The sequence below is a fragment of the Crinia signifera genome, chromosome 1, assembly GCF_055691185.1.
Source record: "Crinia signifera chromosome 1, ASM5569118v1, whole genome shotgun sequence".
NCBI lineage: Eukaryota > Metazoa > Chordata > Amphibia > Anura > Myobatrachidae > Crinia > Crinia signifera.
The window spans coordinates 471567891-471586593 of record NC_139217.1 but is presented as its reverse complement, the minus strand read 5'-3'; the positions used below and the strand labels follow the sequence as shown (position 1 = coordinate 471586593).

General features: G+C 53.5%; 1 protein-coding gene across 4 annotated transcripts in view; it reads left to right on the top strand.

Moving 5' to 3' along the window:
• The window catches only part of UNC13B (unc-13 homolog B), a 314963-nt gene that overhangs the window by 54305 nt on the left and 241955 nt on the right, over window positions 1-18703 (top strand). For all 4 annotated transcript variants that reach the window (XM_083155406.1, XM_083155407.1, XM_083155408.1 and 1 more), the window contains exon 4: window positions 2759-2858. In XM_083155406.1, coding sequence (XP_083011532.1) covers window positions 2759-2858 — 100 coding nt within the window. The remainder of the gene's footprint in view (window positions 1-2758; window positions 2859-18703) is intronic.

Sequence of the window (18703 nt, the reverse complement as noted above, 5' to 3'; positions counted from 1 at the left end):
AACATCTTCTCCCATCACCACCGCTCCTTCTAATGCAGCCATCGGGGTGTATGGCTACGTCTTCCCGGAGACTGTGCGCTATATAAATAATACCTACTAGAAGCGGCACAACAGAGAGCGACATCCCAGACAGGGAAGAGGACCGGCACGGGGTGCTAGGATGAACACTACCCCTCCCAACATCTTCCCACATCACCACCGCTCCTTCTAATGCAGCTATCGGGGTGTATGGCTACGTCTTCCCGGGGTCTGTGCGCTATATAAATAATACTTACTAGAAGCGGCACAACAGAGAGCGACATCCCAGACAGGGAAGAGGACCGGCACGGGGTGCTAGGATGAACACTACCCATCCCAACATCTTCTCTCATCACCACCGCTCCTTCTAATGCAGCCATCGGGGTGTATGGCTACGTCTTCCCGGGGACTCTGCGCTATATAAATAATACCTACTAGAAGCGGCACAACAGAGAGCGACATCCCAGACAGGGAAGAGGACCGGCACGGGTGCTAGGATGAACACTACCCCTCCCAACATCTTCTCACATCACCACCGGTCCTTCTAATGCAGCTATCGGGGTGTATGGCTACGTCTTCCCGGGGACTCTGCGCTATATAAATTATACTTACTAGAAGCGGCACAACAGAGAGCGACATCCCAGACAGGGAAGAGGACCGGCACGAGGTGCGAGGATGAACACTACCCATCCCAACATCTTCTCACATCACCACCGGTCCTTCTAATGCAGCCATCGGGGTGTATGGCTACGTCTTCCCGGAGACTCTGCGCTATATAAATAATACCTACTAGAAGCGGCACAACAGAGAGCGACATCCCAGACAGGGAAGAGGACCGGCACGGGGTGCTAGGATGAACACTACCCCTCCTATCATCTTCTCACATCACCCCCGCTCCTTCTAATGCAGCCATCGGGGTGTATGGCTACGTCTTCCCGGAGACTCTGCGCTATATAAATAATACTTACTAGAAGCGGCACAACAGAGAGCGACATCCCAGACCGGGAAGAGGACCGGCACGGGGTGCTAGGATGAACACTACCCATACCAACATCTTCTCCCATCACCACCGGTCCTTCTAATGCAGCCATCGGGGTGTATGGCTACGTCTTCCCGGGGTCTGTGCACTATATAAATAATACCTACTAGAAGCGGCACAACAGAGAGCGACATCCCAGACAGGGAAGAGGACCGGCACGGGTGCTAGGATGAACACTACCCCTCCCAACATCTTCTCACATCACCACCGGTCCTTCTAATGCAGCTATCGGGGTGTATGGCTACGTCTTCCCGGGGACTCTGCGCTATATAAATAATACTTACTAGAAGCGGCACAACAGAGAGCGACATCCCAGACAGGGAAGAGGACCGGCACGAGGTGCGAGGATGAACACTACCCATCCCAACATCTTCTCACATCACCACCGGTCCTTCTAATGCAGCCATCGGGGTGTATGGCTACGTCTTCCCGGAGACTCTGCGCTATATAAATAATACCTACTAGAAGCGGCACAACAGAGAGCGACATCCCAGACAGGGAAGAGGACCGGCACGGGGTGCTAGGATGAACACTACCCCTCCTATCATCTTCTCACATCACCCCCGCTCCTTCTAATGCAGCCATCGGGGTGTATGGCTACGTCTTCCCGGAGACTCTGCGCTATATAAATAATACTTACTAGAAGCGGCACAACAGAGAGCGACATCCCAGACCGGGAAGAGGACCGGCACGGGGTGCTAGGATGAACACTAACCATCCCAACATCTTCTCACATCACCACCGGTCCTTCTAATGCAGCCATCGGGGTGTATGGCTACGTCTTCCCGGGGTCTGTGCGCTATATAAATAATACCTACTAGAAGCGGCACAACAGAGAGCGACATCCCAGACAGGGAAGAGGACCGGCACGGGGTGCTAGGATGAACACTACCCATACCAACATCTTCTCCCATCACCACCGGTCCTTCTAATGCAGCCATCGGGGTGTATGGCTACTACGTCTTCCGGGAAATGGGATTTATTTTTGTTAGAAGAGGCTTCACCGGAGGAGTTGGTCGGGCACAAGACTGAGGGCTGTGCTGCACCTGTGGGAGTGTTAAAATTAATGCCCATTAGCTGGTGCCCACCAGACACCCAGCTATATGAGATGGTTAGTGGATGAGGCCTTGGTGTATGGAGCTTTGTATGGCAGCATAGACTGTGTATAATGTGTGTATAATTTTGTACATGTATTTTCTATTTCTTATACAATATTTATTGCTCAGCTTTATTTGATGAATGTAATTGGTTTAAAGGGGATTTCTATATCCGGCATTAATGAGAGCAATGTGTGTTCAAATGCAATAATTCCTGATCTCAGCGCAGGTTGCGCTTCCCCATTAGTACTAGCCTGCCGCGCGGACTCAGACGGAGCAACACTTGAATTGTCTCAATCAGGTGCCATCTGATGTCTGCCGGCGTGTACTGCACTTGAATTCCCCCCTTAGAGGCGAGGACCCTTTTATTATATAGGATTTATACCAGCGGAGCATGCTCTCTGTCCATAAAGCCCCACTTGGCGCTCACCGGGCGGAGATGGCGTTACTGCCTATAATATGGGGCACTGGTGGTGTTTCTGATCACACTGCACAGACACTGGGGAATCCCCCTCATTATGGGTGTGCGTGAGTTCCGTCATCCTCTGTGATAATATGTGTACAGACGCGTAGTGACTATTCTGCCTGTCTCCTTTCTATCTAGACAAATTCAATACCTATGTGACCTTAAAGGTGCAAAATGTGAAGAGCACGACCGTGACTGTGAGGGGGGACCAGCCCTGCTGGGAGCAAGACTTCATGTTGTAAGTGATGATGTCATACAGTATAATATGATGTCACGTGGCGGGAGGGAGGGCGCAGATGGAGTAGCACGTACAGCATGCCGTCATCAGCTCTGCAGCCTCTGTTACCCCAGATGTAGGAGCTGCTGCTGTTATAGGGGTGAACGTCCCGTTAGTGTCAGTTACATGAACGAGGAGCCGCAGTCCTCGGGGTGTCTCCTGTAGGGGATACGGAGCAGTCGTTTGTGTGTGTTCTTCATTGTTCACATTGGAGGTAAGTGTTGGGTAGAATGACTCAGTCCGATAGAGAGCGCATTGGAACAAGCAGGCCACCGTCCTTTTGCTTTTCCAGCCAGCGCCCATGATGGAACTGGTCCTTTTAAAACCTCTGTGACTGGTCATACTGGAGCATCAGTAAAGGTGCCAATACACGGTACAGTTATTGTATGCATCGCATCTCATACGTCTTGCAATGCAGTGAGATGCAATCTAGTGCAGCACATACTGTTTGATCTGTGCGATGAGATGTGTGCGGGAGCGCGCATCTTATAGCACCCAGCAATTGTACTGTGTAGGGGCACCTTAAGACCTCTCATTTATTTATTAACAGTTTCTTATATAGCGCTCACATATTCCGCAGCGCTTTACATTCACATCAGTCCCTGCCCCAGTGGAGCTTACAATCTATATTCCCTACCACATGACACAAACACAGACATTCTAGGGTTAATTTTGTTGGGAGCCAATTAACCTACCTGTATATTTTTGGATTGTGGGAACCGGAGTACCCGGAGGAAACCCATGCAAGCCAAGGGAGAATATACGAACTCTGCACAGATGGAAATGGAACCCATAACCTCTACGCTGTGAGGCGGTAACACGAACCATTATACCGTCCATGCTGTCCATATTGTGCCATGATTTGAACCTGTGCGGGGAGACTCCGTTGGATTTCAAGTCCAACATCTTACCCCAGTGATTTGCAATCCCTGTGCCGTGGCCTTGCGCTGTTCTCAGGTGTGCCCCCAGATCTAGAGCTGCCCAAACCAGTTTACAGCCACCACCAGTTCAACTGTTATTTACTGGTCTCTTCTTTTCATGTAAAGGTATCTTATTTTTGTCACCTGTGGGGACCAGTGTTATTGTTTTTTACATGGGGCCAATAGGTTTGTTTTTTATCAGCCTGTCACATTAGATTAGGGAAGATCTACAGATCTGTCCTCACACAGCATTTGAAAAGCACCAAACGTCCCTTCTCAGCGCGCCGGGTCCTATGAGACTCTGCCATTGCCAGGCATTTTTTTTTTTACAAAGATGCTTCTTCTTCACAGATGGATGTGACTAGGACACAGGAGGAGACTCTGCTGGGTATTGGGACACTTGTATGTGTGCGACTGAGTCTCTGATCTGTACATCAACAGCTACAATGTAGCAACCGCAGGTTTTTTCTCATTTCTGTTCTGCTCCGTATACAGACTCGTTCACGCACAGCATACAGGTGTCATTATTATTATTTTTTTTAATTCAATACTTTTTATAGATTTTTTTTGGGTGCACATACAATAAATAAATAAAAAAAACCTCAGCAAATAAAAGGAAAGTACAGTACGTCGCTCAGGGCGTATATAGAGACTCGTATGGCAGCACATCACAGACCGCACTGAAGAGTACATAAAAGCACCTAGTATATATGTATAGAATTCCCACAGGATCTGCTGGATAACTCTAACCTATACCGTGCCGCCTCAGTCACCCGAAGGCGCTATTCGCGTTGTGGTTATTTATTTGGTAACAGTTTGTCATATATCACTGCCAGTTCTGCTGAGCTTTACAGACTGAGGAACTACAGACACACATGGTAGCAAGCTTACACTCTATAGGGAAAGGTTTAATCTGAGGACGGTTTAGGAACTGTAGGAGTACTGTAGTGGTGTGTACACACTGTAGGTCTGAGTCCAAGAATGGAATAATATGTATTAATGTATTGTCTGTTTATAACTAATAATGGCCAATATTGTGTTATGTTTTCATTTGAAATAAACCGCAGATGATTATATTATTCCACGCAGCGCTGCTTATCTATTACAGAGGGCTTCACTGAGATCAGAGCTCGATATTACTCTATTTGCTATATAGATGGGGTTACAGGATTACTCCTGATGGGAAGAGAAGTGCAGAGATCAGTATGGGTCATTGGGTCGACACCTGAAATAGGCTGACATGGCTGAGGTCGGCATGGTCAGAAGGGATAACAGTCAAAAGATCGACATGAGTTGGTCACAATTTTTGGTCACGAATGTCGCCATGCTTCGGGCACACTGTTTTATTCTCCCACCGCGCCGTAGTGGATGGTAGGCCATGGAATACCAACTGTCGGCTCAGAAAAAAAATGTAAAAAAAAATCTTGTAGACCTTTTGACTGTCAACAGTCTCATTGTCGACCTAATGGTTATGTCAACCTTCCGACCCCGACGATGTTGGCCATGTCAACCTTTTTCAGTTGTCGACATTCAGCCCTCGACCTAACGCATGTCGACCATAATAGGGTCAACCTAATGACCATACCCCTCATCCTGTGCCGCCGTTCTAGGAATGGCCGTAAGAGGGATAATTCCACAAAACACTCGCTACATATTGTACTGTGTCCAGGTGGTTTAATGAGCGGGAATCCTATTACTGGGCCTGATTCAGAGTTCATCGTTTATGAGCGAAAATGCAATTCGATCGGTTGTTAAATGATTCTGCATGTGGACTGTGGTGAGCTAGCGACAGAGGAAGTGTACGGAGCGCAAAGGGGGCGGAGATTTACTGACAGGAAGCCGGTGTTTGTGGGATCATAAGTGTGAGGGGACGGAGATTTACTGACAGGAAGCCGGTGTTTGTGGGATTGTGAGCGCAAAGGGGGCGGAGACTTACTGACAGGAAGCCGGTGTTTGTGGGATTGTGAGCGCAAAGGGGGCGGAGACTTACTGACAGGAAGCTGGTGTTTGTGGGATTGTGAGCGCAAAGGGGGCGGAGACTTACTGACAGGAAGCCGGTGGTTGTGGCATCGTGAGGGCAAAGGGGACGGATATTTACTGACAGGAAGCCGGTGGTTCTGGGATCGTAAGGGGAAAAGGGGATGGAGATTTACTGACAGGAAGCCGGTGTTTGTGGGATCGTGAGCGCAAAGGGGACAGAGATTTACTGACAGGAAGCCGGTGGTTGTGGGATCGTGAGTGCGAGGGGATGGATATTTACTGACAGGAAGCCGGTGTTTGTGGGATTGTGAGCGCAAAGAGGGCGGAGACTTACTGACAGGAAGCCGGTGGTTGTGGGATCGTGAGTGCGAGGGGACGGAGACTTACTGACAGGAAGCCGGTGTTTGTGGGATTGTGAGCGCAAAGGGGGCGGAGACTTACTGACAGGAAGCCGGTGTTTGTGGGATCGGGAGTGCGAGGGGACGGAGATTTACTGACAGGAAGCCGGTGGTTGTGGGATCGGGAGTGCGAGGGGACGGAGATTTACTGACAGGAAGCCGGTGTTTGTGGGATCGTGAGTGCGAGGGAATGGATATTTACTGACAGGAAGCCAGTGTTTGTGGGATCGTGAGCGCAAAGGGGGCGGAAATTTACTGACAGGAAGCCGGTGTTTGTGGGATCGTGAGAGCAAAGGGGGCGGAGACTTACTGACAGGAAGCCGGTGTTTGTGGGATCGTGAGTGCGAGGGGACGGAGATTTACTGACCGGAAGCCGGTGTTTGTGGGATCGTGAGCGCAAAGGGGGCGGAGATTTACTGACAGGAAGCCGGTGTTTGTGGGATCGTGAGCGCAAAGAGGACGGAGATTTACTGACAAGAAGCCGGTGTTTGTGGGATCGTGAGCGCAAAGGGGCGGAGATTTACTGACAGGAAGCCGGTGTTTGTGGGATCGTGAGCGCAAAGAGGACGGAGATTTACTGACAAGAAGCCGGTGTATGTGGGATCGTGAGAGCAAAGGGGATGGATATTTACTGACAGGAAGCCGGTGGTAGTGGGATCGTGAGCGCAAAGGGGACGGAGATTTACTGACAGGAAGCCGGTGGTTGTGGGATCGTGAGTGCGAGGGGACGGAGATTTACTGACAGAAGCCGGTGGTTGTGGGATCGTGAGTGCGAGGGGACGGAGATTTACTGGCAGGAAGCCGGTGTTTGTGGGATCGTGAGAGCAAAGGGGACGGAGATTTACTGACAGGAAGCCGGTGTTTCAGGGATCATGAGCGCAAAGGGGATGGAGATTTACTGACAGGAAGCCGGTGGTTGTGGGATCGTAAGCGCAAAGGGGACAGAGATTTACTGACAGGAAGCCGGTGGTTGTGGGATCGTGAGCGTAAAGTGGATGGAGATTTACTGACAGGAAGCCGGTGGTTGTGGGATCGTGAGCGCAAAGGGGACAGATTTACTGACAGGAAGCCGGTGGTTGTGGGATCGTGAGTGCGAGGGGGCGGAGATTTACTGACAGGAAGCCGGTGTTTGTGGGATCGTGAGTGCGAGGGGGCGGAGATTTACTGAAAGGAAGCCGGTGTTTGTAGGATCGTGAGTGCGAGGGGACGGAGATTTACTGACAGGAAGCCGGTGTTTGTGGGATCGTGAGTGTGAGGGGACGGAGATTTACTGACAGGAAGCCGGTGGTTGTGGGATCGTGAGCGCAAAGTGGATAGAGATTTACTGACAGGAAGCTGGTTTTTGTGGGATCGTGAGCGCAAAGGGGATGGAGATTTACTGACAGGAAGCCGGTGTTTGTGGGATCGAGAGTGCGAGGGGACGGAGATTTACTGACAGGAAGCCGGTGTTTGTGGGATCGAGAGTGCGAGGGGACGGAGATTTACTGACAGGAAGCCGGTTTTTGTGGGATTGTGAGCGCAAAGGGGGCGGAGACTTACTGACAGGAAGCCGGTGGTTGTGGGATAGTGAGTGTGAGGGGATGGAGATTTACTGACAGGAAGCCGTTTTTTGTGGGATCGTGAGCGCAAAGGGGGCGGAGACTTACTGACAGGAAGCCGGTGGTTGTGGGATAGTGAGTGCGAGGGGATGGAGATTTACTGACAGGAAGCCGGTGTTTCGGAGATTTACTGACAGGAAGCCGGTGGTTGTGGGATCGTGAGCGCATAGGGGACGGAGATTTACTGACAGGAAGCCGGTAGCTGTGGGATCGTGAGCGCAAAGGGGACAGAGATTTACTGACAGGAAGCCGGTGGTTGTGGGATCGTGAGCGCAAAGGGGACAGAGATTTACTGACAGGAAGCCGGTGGTTGTGGGATCGTGAGAGCAAAGGGGACGGAGATTTACTGACAGGAAGCCGGTGGTTGTGGGATCGTGAGGGCAAAGGGGACGGAGATTTACTGACAGGAAGCCGGTGGTTGTGGGATCGTGAGGGCAAAGGGGACGGAGATTTACTGACAGGAAGCCGGTGGTTGTGGGATCGTGAGGGCAAAGGGGACGGAGATTTACTGACAGGAAGCCGGTGGTTGTGGGATCGTGAGGGCAAAGGGGATGGAGATTTACTGACAGGAAGCCGGTGGTTGTGGGATCGTGAGCGCAAAGGGGACGGAGATTTACTGACAGGAAGCCGGTGGTTGTGGGATCGTGAGTGCAAAGGGGACGGAGATTTACTGACAGGAAGCCGGTGGTTGTGGGATCGTGAGAGCAAAGGGGACGGAGATTTACTGACAGGAAGCCGGAGTTTGTGGGATCGTGAGGGCAAAGGGGATGGAGATTTACTGACAGGAAGCCGGTGTTTGTGGGATCGTGAGTGCGAGGGGATGGAGATTTACTGACAGGAAGCCGGTGGTTGTGGGATCGTGAGAGCAAAGGGGACGGAGATTTACTGACAGGAAGCCGGTGGTTGTGGGATCGTGAGGGCAAAGGGGACGGAGATTTACTGACAGGAAGCCGGTGGTTGTGGGATCGTGAGGGCAAAGGGGACGGAGATTTACTGACAGGAAGCCGGTGGTTGTGGGATCGTGAGGGCAAAGGGGACGGAGATTTACTGACAGGAAGCCGGTGGTTGTGGGATCGTGAGGGCAAAGGGGATGGGGATTTACTGACAGGAAGCCGGTGGTTGTGGGATCGTGAGCGCAAAGGGGACGGAGATTTACTGACAGGAAGCCGGTGGTTGTGGGATCGTGAGTGCAAAGGGGACGGAGATTTACTGACAGGAAGCCGGTGGTTGTGGGATCGTGAGAGCAAAGGGGACGGAGATTTACTGACAGGAAGCCGGAGTTTGTGGGATCGTGAGGGCAAAGGGGATGGAGATTTACTGACAGGAAGCCGGTGTTTGTGGGATCGTGAGTGCGAGGGGACGGAGATTTACTGACAGGAAGCCGGTGTTTGTGGGATCGTGAGCGCAAAGGGGGCGGAGATTTACTGACAGGAAACCGGTTTTTGTGGGATCGTGAGTGCGAGGGGGACGGAGATTTACTGACAGGAAACCGGTTTTTGTGGGATGCTTCTTATGGGCTTGATCGTACCGATCGCATGTAAAGCCCCATGAACACCTAACGAGTCTCCGCCAACACTGATATTGATGACGGCGGAGACGCAGGTGAGTGAGGACACAGTGATTATACAGTAATGTGTGCTCTGTGTATTGTGGCAGACTGAGGATATCTGTATACATCAGGCTGTGTCAGCAGCTGTAATCACTCCATCACCTCCGTGAGCCTGCAGTGGCGATGGTGTGACTGGTGTAGGACATCGCTCTCATATCGCCATCCTTGCACCTTTGTCGCAGGCATCAGTAGATGCTGCTGCCTGCGTCTTGCCGTCACCCGTTTTATATCCCGAAATAACTGAACCCACTATTATTGCTACATAGGAGGTGGAATATAAATCACCTTTTTGGTGGTAAATGCAAGAGTTCATATAAACTGGAAGGATTTATGACTCACATCTGCCATCTAGTGGACACTCTGCTGTTAGCTCCTGTTGTGGTTGCTGTACAAAGTTCCCAAAGAAGATTAAATTGCAGGACACTGTTTATATCTAGCCCAGTGGTTCCCGAACTGTGTGTCGTGGCACCCTGGGGTTCCTCAGGCCACTTGCCCTGGGTTGGTAGTCAAGGACCAATTCAAATTTTTGATGGTAATGTAATAGCTAAAACCAGTGCCTGTGGCTTCCAGTCAGATCTGTCCCTCACCACATACTGTACCTGGCCTAGGGGTGACCTATAAACACCTTACTTCATTTGATATATTTTCCAAAATTTCTCAATAAGAAACTTTTGGCCTAGGGGGGCCGTGGAGAAACTTCTAATACTCTAGGGCACCATGATTTAAAAAAGTTTGGGAACCACTGATCTAGCCTCATTTTTGGCAAAATATATTGTAGCTCTCTGAAGAAATTATGCATTTTCCCTTTATATGTTTATCGTCCGATTGTAACTTTCCGCTCCCTTCATTTACACGGTCGATAGTCACACGGACACCGCTACCCAGCTGAAATAAAGTCTGCTGACCTCACAGCGCAATAGTTCCTCCTTCCTCTTTTGGAATTGCGCTAGTGCATCATTGGTCCGCTGCCCCCCCCCTCCCATATTGTCGCTGACTACGAGCACGGCGTGCTAGGGTGCAGAACACAAAGTGTCTGTAGTCACTGGAGCCCTAAGGTGCCTCAGCAAACACAATTTACTGGGCCCTGGGCTTCAGCCTCGAGGGCAGCCCGACCAAGTAAGACCCCGCACTGCTGAGGCCTAGCCTGGAAGGTGCGATCAGCGAGGAGCAGCTGCAACGTGTTCCATAGATAGGAGCTCATAAGGTGCTGATGGGCCGGATACGCAACCCAGTGTGCCCCACGCCCCAAACTCATCCACAATACTACTGCCAGCGGATATGGACGCTTACACATGCGCCCGCACACAGGAAAAAGCAGCCGATGGTTGCTCACCATCAAATGATTTTTCCTCTCTTCGCAGAGCCTTTTATGCTGGCCGTTCTTCTGCAAATTGGGGGTGGGCGCTGACATCATATGACATCATCCGCCCGCTCCAAACAGGCATGCGTTCTTATTGGTCCGCCCGGCATCTCTGTTGGCACGCCCATGAAACGCTGGGCGGACCCCAGCGACCACCGCCTTCCTTTCGATCATTTTGCGAATGCTCCGGTGTATGTAAAACTCCGTCCACGCATGTGCACAGATCCCCACTATTGGAGATGGGGCTGAATTTGCGGGATGTGCAGGACTCGATTGGGTTCTCCGGCTCTGGAGAAGGCTCAATGTGCCAATAAGGCCTCCGCTGGTAGGGCATCAGGAGAAGGACTATGACCCTGCTGGTGCCAACATAAACGCCCTCTTCTGGGACTCGTGTCAAGGTGCCTAAATGTGACATAAATCCTTCCCGCTGCATCCGCTAATGCAGAGCGCAGATCCTGACGGTGACAATCTGGTGGTGATTATTACATCGGCCCAGTTATCAGCAGCGATAATGGGAGGGACATCGGGCCGGTCACTGGGTGTTAGCAGCAGTAATGGGGGGACATCGGGCCGGTCACTGGGTGTTAGCAGCAGTAATGGGGGGACATCGGGCCGATCACTGGGTGTAAGCAGCAGTAATGGGAGGGACATCGGGCCGGTCACTGGGTGCTAGAAGCAGTAATGGGGGGGGGACATCGGGCCGGTCACTGGGTGTTAGCAGCAGTAATGGGGGGACATCGGGCCGGTCACTGGGTGTAAGCAGCAGTAATGGGAGGGACATCGGGCCGGTCACTGGGTGCTAGCAGCAGTAATGGGGGGGACATCGGGCCGGTCACTGGGTGTTGGCAGCAGTAATGGGGGGGACATCGGGCCGGTCACTGGGTGTTAGCAGCAGTAATGGGGGGGACATCGGACCGGTCACTGGGTGTTAGCAGCAGTAATGGGGGGGGACATCGGGCCGGTCACTGGGTGTTGGCAGCAGTAATGGGGGGGACATCGGGCCGGTCACTGGGTGTTAGCAGCAGTAATGGGAGGGACATCGGGCCGGTCACTGGGTGTTATCAGTAATGGGAGGGACATCGGGCCGGTCACTGGGTGCTAGAAGCAGTAATGGGGGGGGGACATCGGGCCGGTCACTGGGTGTTAGCAGCAGTAATGGGGGGACATCGGGCCGGTCACTGGGTGTAAGCAGCAGTAATGGGAGGGACATCGGGCCGGTCACTGGGTGCTAGCAGCAGTAATGGGGGGGGACATCGGGCCGGTCACTGGGTGTTGGCAGCAGTAATGGGGGGGACATCGGGCCGGTCACTGGGTGCTAGAAGCAGTAATGGGGGGGGACATCGGGCCGGTCACTGGGTGTTAGCAGCGGTAATGGGAGGGACATCGGGCCGGTCACTGGGTGTTAGCAGCAGTAATGGGGGGGACATCGGGCCGGTCACTGGGTGTTAGCAGCGGTAATGGGGGGGACATCGGGCCGGTCACTGGGTGTTAGCAGCAGTAATGGGGGGGACATCGGGCCGGTCACTGGGTGTAAGCAGCAGTAATGGGGGGGGGACATCGGGCCGGTCACTGGGTGTTAGCAGCAGTAATGGGAGGGACATCGGGCCGGTCACTGGGTGTTAGCAGCAGTAATGGGGGGACATCGGGCCGGTCACTGGGTGTTAGCAATAATGGGAGGGACATCGGGCCGGTCACTGGGTGTTAGCAGCAGTAATGGGGGGGGGGGAAATCGGGCCGGTCACTGGGTGTTAGCAGTGGTAATGGGGGGGGACATCGGGCCGGTCACTGGGTGTTAGCGGCAGTAATGGGGGACATCGGGCCGGTCACTGGGAGTTAGCCGCGGTAATGGGGGGGACATCGGGCCGGTCACTGGGTGTTGGCAGCAGTAATGGGGGGGGGGGGAAATCGGGCCGGTCACTGGGTGTTAGCAGTGGTAATGGGGGGGGACATCGGGCCGGTCACTGGGTGTTAGCAGCGGTAATGGGGGACATCGGGCCGGTCACTGGGAGTTAGCAGCAGTAATGGGAGGGACATCGGGCCGGTCACTGGGTGCTAGCAGCAGTAATGGGAGGGACATCGGGCCGGTCACTGGGTGTTAGCCGCGGTAATGGGGGGGACATCGGGCCGGTCACTGGGTGTTAGCAATAATGGGAGGGACATCGGGCCGGTCACTGGGTGTTAGCAGCAGTAATGGGGGGGGGGAAATCGGGCCGGTCACTGGGTGTTAGCAGTGGTAATGGGGGGGGACATCGGGCCGGTCACTGGGTGTTAGCGGCAGTAATGGGGGACATCGGGCCGGTCACTGGGAGTTAGCCGCGGTAATGGGGGGGACATCGGGCCGGTCACTGGGTGTTGGCAGCAGTAATGGGGGGGGAAATCGGGCCGGTCACTGGGTGTTAGCAGTGGTAATGGGGGGGGACATCGGGCCGGTCACTGGGTGTTAGCAGCGGTAATGGGGGACATCGGGCCGGTCACTGGGAGTTAGCAGCAGTAATGGGAGGGACATCGGGCCGGTCACTGGGTGCTAGCAGCAGTAATGGGGGGGACATCGGGCCGGTCACTGGGTGTTAGCCGCGGTAATGGGGGGGACATCGGGCCGGTCACTGGGTGTTGGCAGCAGTAATGGGGGGGGGGAAATCGGGCCGGTCACTGGGTGTTAGCAGTGGTAATGGGGGGGGACATCGGGCCGGTCACTGGGTGTTAGCAGCGGTAATGGGGGACATCGGGCCGGTCACTGGGAGTTAGCAGCAGTAATGGGAGGGACATCGGGCCGGTCACTGGGTGCTAGCAGCAGTAATGGGAGGGACATCGGGCCGGTCACTGGGTGTTAGCCGCGGTAATGGGGGGGACATCGGGCCGGTCACTGGGTGTTGGCAGCAGTAATGGGGGGGGGAAATCGGGCCGGTCACTGGGTGCTAGCAGTGGTAATGGGGGGGGACATCGGGCCGGTCACTGGGTGTTAGCAGTGGTAATGGGGGGGCACATCGGGCCGGTCACTGGGTGTTAGCAGCGGTAATGGGGGACATCGGGCCGGTCACTGGGAGTTAGCAGCAGTAATGGGAGGGACATCGGGCCGGTCACTGGGTGCTAGCAGCAGTAATGGGAGGGACATCGGGCCGGTCACTGGGTGTTAGCCGCGGTAATGGGGGGGACATCGGGCCGGTCACTGGGTGTTGGCAGCAGTAATGGGGGGGGGGGAAATCGGGCCGGTCACTGGGTGTTAGCAGTGGTAATGGGGGGGGACATCGGGCCGGTCACTGGGTGTTAGCAGCGGTAATGGGGGACATCGGGCCGGTCACTGGGAGTTAGCAGCAGTAATGGGAGGGACATCGGGCCGGTCACTGGGTGTTCGCAGTAATGGGAGGGACATCGGGCCGGTCACTGCGTGTTAGCAGCAGTAATGGGGGACATCGGGCCGGTCACTGGGTGTTAGCAGCAGTAATGGGGGGGACATCGGGCCGGTCACTGGGAGTTAGCAGCAGTAATGGGAGGGACATCGGGCCGGTCACTGGGTGTTCGCAGTAATGGGAGGGACATCGGGTCGGTCACTGGGTGTTAGCCGCGGTAATGGGGGGGACATCGGGCCGGTCACTGGGTGTTGGCAGCAGTAATGGGGGGGAAATCGGGCCGGTCACTGGGTGTTAGCAGCGGTAATGGGAGGGACATCGGGCCGGTCATTGGGTGTTAGCAGTAATGGGGGGACATCGGGCCGGTCACTGCGTGTTAGCGGCAGTAATGGGGGGACATCGGGCCGGTCACTGCGTGTTAGCGGCAGTAATGGGGGGACATCGGGCCGGTCACTGGGTGTTAGCAGCAGTAATGGGAGGGACATCGGGCCGGTCACTGGGTGTTGGCAGCAGTAATGGGAGGGACATCGGGCCGGTCACTGGGTGTTCGCAGTAATGGGAGGGACATCGGGTCGGTCACTGGGTGTTAGCCGCGGTAATGGGGGGGACATCGGGCCGGTCACTGGGTGTTAGCAGCAGTAATGGGGGGGGAAATCGGGCCGGTCACTGGGTGTTAGCAGCGGTAATGGGAGGGACATCGGGCCGGTCATTGGGTGTTAGCAGTAATGGGGGGACATCGGGCCGGTCACTGCGTGTTAGCAGTGGTAATGAGGGGGAAATCGGGCCGGTCACTGGGTGTTAGCAGTAATGGGGGGACATCAGGCCGGTCACTGCGTGTTAGCGGCAGTAATGGGGGGACATCGGGCCGGTCACTGGGTGTTAGCAGCAGTAATGGGGGGGACATCGGGCCGGTCACTGGGTGTTAGCAGCAGTAATGGGGGGGGGACATCGGGCCGGTCATTGGGTGTTAGCAGTAATGGGGGGACATCGGGCCGGTCACTGCGTGTTAGCAGTAATGGGAGGGACATCGGGCCGGTCACTGGGTGTTAGCAGTAATGGGAGGGACATCGGGCCGGTCACTGGGTGTTAGCAGCAGTAATGGGGGGACATTGGGCCGGTCACTGCGTGTTAGCGGCAGTAATGGGGGGGACATCGGGCCGGTCACTGCGTGTTAGCGGCAGTAATGGGGGGACATCGGGCCGGTCACTGGGTGTTAGCGGCAGTAATGGGGGGACATCGGGCCGGTCACTGGGTGTTAGCGGCAGTAATGGGGGGACATCGGGCCGGTCACTGGGTGTTAGCAGCAGTAATGGGAGGGACATCGGGCCGGTCACTGCGTGTTAGCAGCAGTAATGGGAGGGACATTGGGCCGGTCACTAGGTGTTAGCAGCGGTAATGGGAGGGACATTGGGCCGGTCACTAGGTGTTAGCAGCGGTAATGGGAGGGACATCGGGCCGGTCACTGGGTGTTAGCAGCAGTAATGGGGGGGACATCTGGCCGGTCACTGGGTGTTAGCAGCAGTAATCCCATTCATTACCATTAATAATGTAATCAGCCAATCACAGATTACTGCGGCCTTGGCTCATGCTGAGATGCCTGCGGGATGTGTTTGTCTATATGTACGGTAATCTGTCCAGCGATTCTAACCGGAGAGGTTTGTGTCGGCAGTGATGTTGACACTCTCTCTGTTACCTATAACACCTTCAAGTACAAACAAATTCTCAATAATATACATAAAATATAGCAGTGCATGTACATAGCAGTCCTGGATCCCGACTGTCGGACCCCTGTACCACACCCGATCTCCACAACCAGCACTTAGTATTGTGTCTCTTATTACCCCGTCCTGACTGTCGGACCCCTGTACGACACCCAACCTCCACAACCAGCACTTAGTATTGTGTCTCTTATTACCCCGTCCCGACTGTCGGACCCCTGTACCACACCCAACCTCCACAACCAGCACTTAGTATTGTGTCTCTTATTACCCCGTCCTGACTGTCGGACCCCTGTACCACACCCAATCTCCACAACCAGCACTTAGTATTGTGTCTCTTATTACCCCGTCCTGACTGTCGGACCCCTGTACGACACCCAACCTCCACAACCAGCACTTAGTATTGTGTCTCTTATTACCCCATCCTGACTGTCGGACCCCTGTACCACACCCAACCTCCACACCCAGCACTTACTATTGTGTCTCTTATTACCCCATCCCGACTGTCGGACCCCTGTACCACACCCAACCTCCACAACCAGCACTTACTATTGTGTCTTATTACCCCATCCCGACTGTCGGACCCCTGTACCACACCCAACCTCCACAACCAGCACTTAGTATTGTGTCTCTTATTACCCCATCCCGACTGTCGGACCCCTGTACCACACCCAACCTCCACAACCAGCACTTACTATTGTGTCTTATTACCCCATCCCGACTGTCGGACCCCTGTACCACACCCAACCTCCACAACCAGCACTTAGTATTGTGTCTCTTATTACCCCGTCCTGACTGTCGGACCCCTGTACCACACCAAACCTCCACAACCAGCACTTAGTATTGTCTCTTATTACCCCATCCCGACTGTTGGACCCCTGTACCACACCCAATCTCCACAACCAGCACTTAGTATTGTCTCTTATTACCCCGTCCCGACTGTCGGACCCCTGTACCACACCCAACCTCCACAACCAGCACTTAGTATTGTGTCTCTTATTACCCCGTCCCGATTGTTGGACCCCTGTACCACACCCAACCTCCACAACCAGCACTTAGTATTGTTTCTCTTATTACCCCGTCCCGACTGTTGGACCCCTGTACCACACCCAACCCCCACAACCAGCACTTAGTATTGTCTCTTATTACCCCGTCCTGACTGTCGGACCCCTGTACCACACCCAACCTCCACAACCAGCACTTAGTATTGTGTCTCTTATTACCCCGTCTCGACTGTCGGACCCCTGTACCACACCCAACCTCCACAACCAGCACTTAGTATTGTGTCTCTTATTACCCCGTCCTGACTGTCGGGCCCCTGTACCACACCCAACCTCCACACCCAGCACTTAGTATTGTGTCTCTTATTACCCCTTCCTGACTGTCGGACCCCTGTACCACACCCAACCTCCACACCCAGCACTTAGTATTGTCTCTTATTACCCCGTCCTGACTCCTCCTCCGACGGCTACCGGCCCAGCTGGGCTCTGACATGGGGCTCTTCAGAGATATTGGGGAACAGGCCCCCCCATCCCATCCCAAGTCCTAGTATGGGGGGGGGGGGGGTGTTCCTGCTAAAATAGTAAAAAGATTTTAACACCGAACCCGTTGTTGTTGTTTGATGTAGAAATAAGGTGATACAGGCACTTGGTCGACATACATTAGGTTGACGCCTAGAATAGGTGACATGGCTAAGGTCGACACGCATTAGGTCGACAATGAGAAGGTCGACATTCAAATGGGGTTGTTCTAATGTATGGGATGTTCTAATGGTAAACTGAGGGAACTGGTTGTCCGTGGAGAACACAAAAACCATAACCAAAACCAAAGGGGGAAGCCTGGACTTTCCTGAGCCAATCACAAGTGGTTTCCTGAGCCGCCACGTTGTTATGGTATTTTAGGTCTACAGTCCTATAATCAACCACGAATGGTCAACAGGGTCAGAAGGCTGGGTTCTCCATGTTGTTTGGGTGTCTATTTCGGCATAGGGTAACATGGGCACCGTCTCAGTGTACCGCATCCCATGCTTCGGGCTCGGCACTCTGTTATATTCTCCCTCCGAGCTGCAGCGGATGGTAGGGGTATGAAATACCAGCAGTCGGCACATGGCGGCTCAAATCTTTGTAAAATAATGCATGTCCACCCTTTTCATGCAAATACTTGGACACTGTGGACCTTTGTCCCTGTTGACATTTTCACTGTCGACCAGTAGTGGCCGACCTTATGACTGTCGACCTAGAGTGAATCTTATCACACATCAACAGAGATTCATTGAAACAATGAACATTGCAGTGTGTCTCCCTTGGTGCCATTCGCCCATTCATTGCAGTGGGGTGTCTACTTCCGCAGCGCATTGGAATGAGTGAGTCATTTGGGAGGGGGGGGGGGGGGGGGTACGGCTCTTAACCCTAGTGGTGTGTAAGCTGCGCTCTCCTGCTTAGGTGAATGGATCAGTGTTGATAATGCAAACTGCTTCTAAATAATAAAAGTAATGAATACTAAAAATCTGGTGGACATTGCACATGAAAATGTCGACATGAGTTTAAAACCATTTAATTATTCTGTAGGACTTTTTCATGCTGTACGAGCCACAAGGACTCTGAATTTGGCGTCCATGTTGACATTGACGCAAAAAAAAAAAGGGAAAAATTCATGTAGGATACAGCACTGTGTGCGCACCCCCCCCCCCCCCCCCCCCCCAGCACTATGCTGTTGGTGTATAATTAGACGGTCTGCTTCTCAGCTGTAACATGTAAACCACTTTACAGTACTGAGTTTCACCACTTGGGGGCAGTAACAGTCTAGGATTCTCCAGCAGAATCTTATTCCTCCTGTAAAGCTTGTATTAACCCCTTTGCTGCCCGCAGATTCTCCCT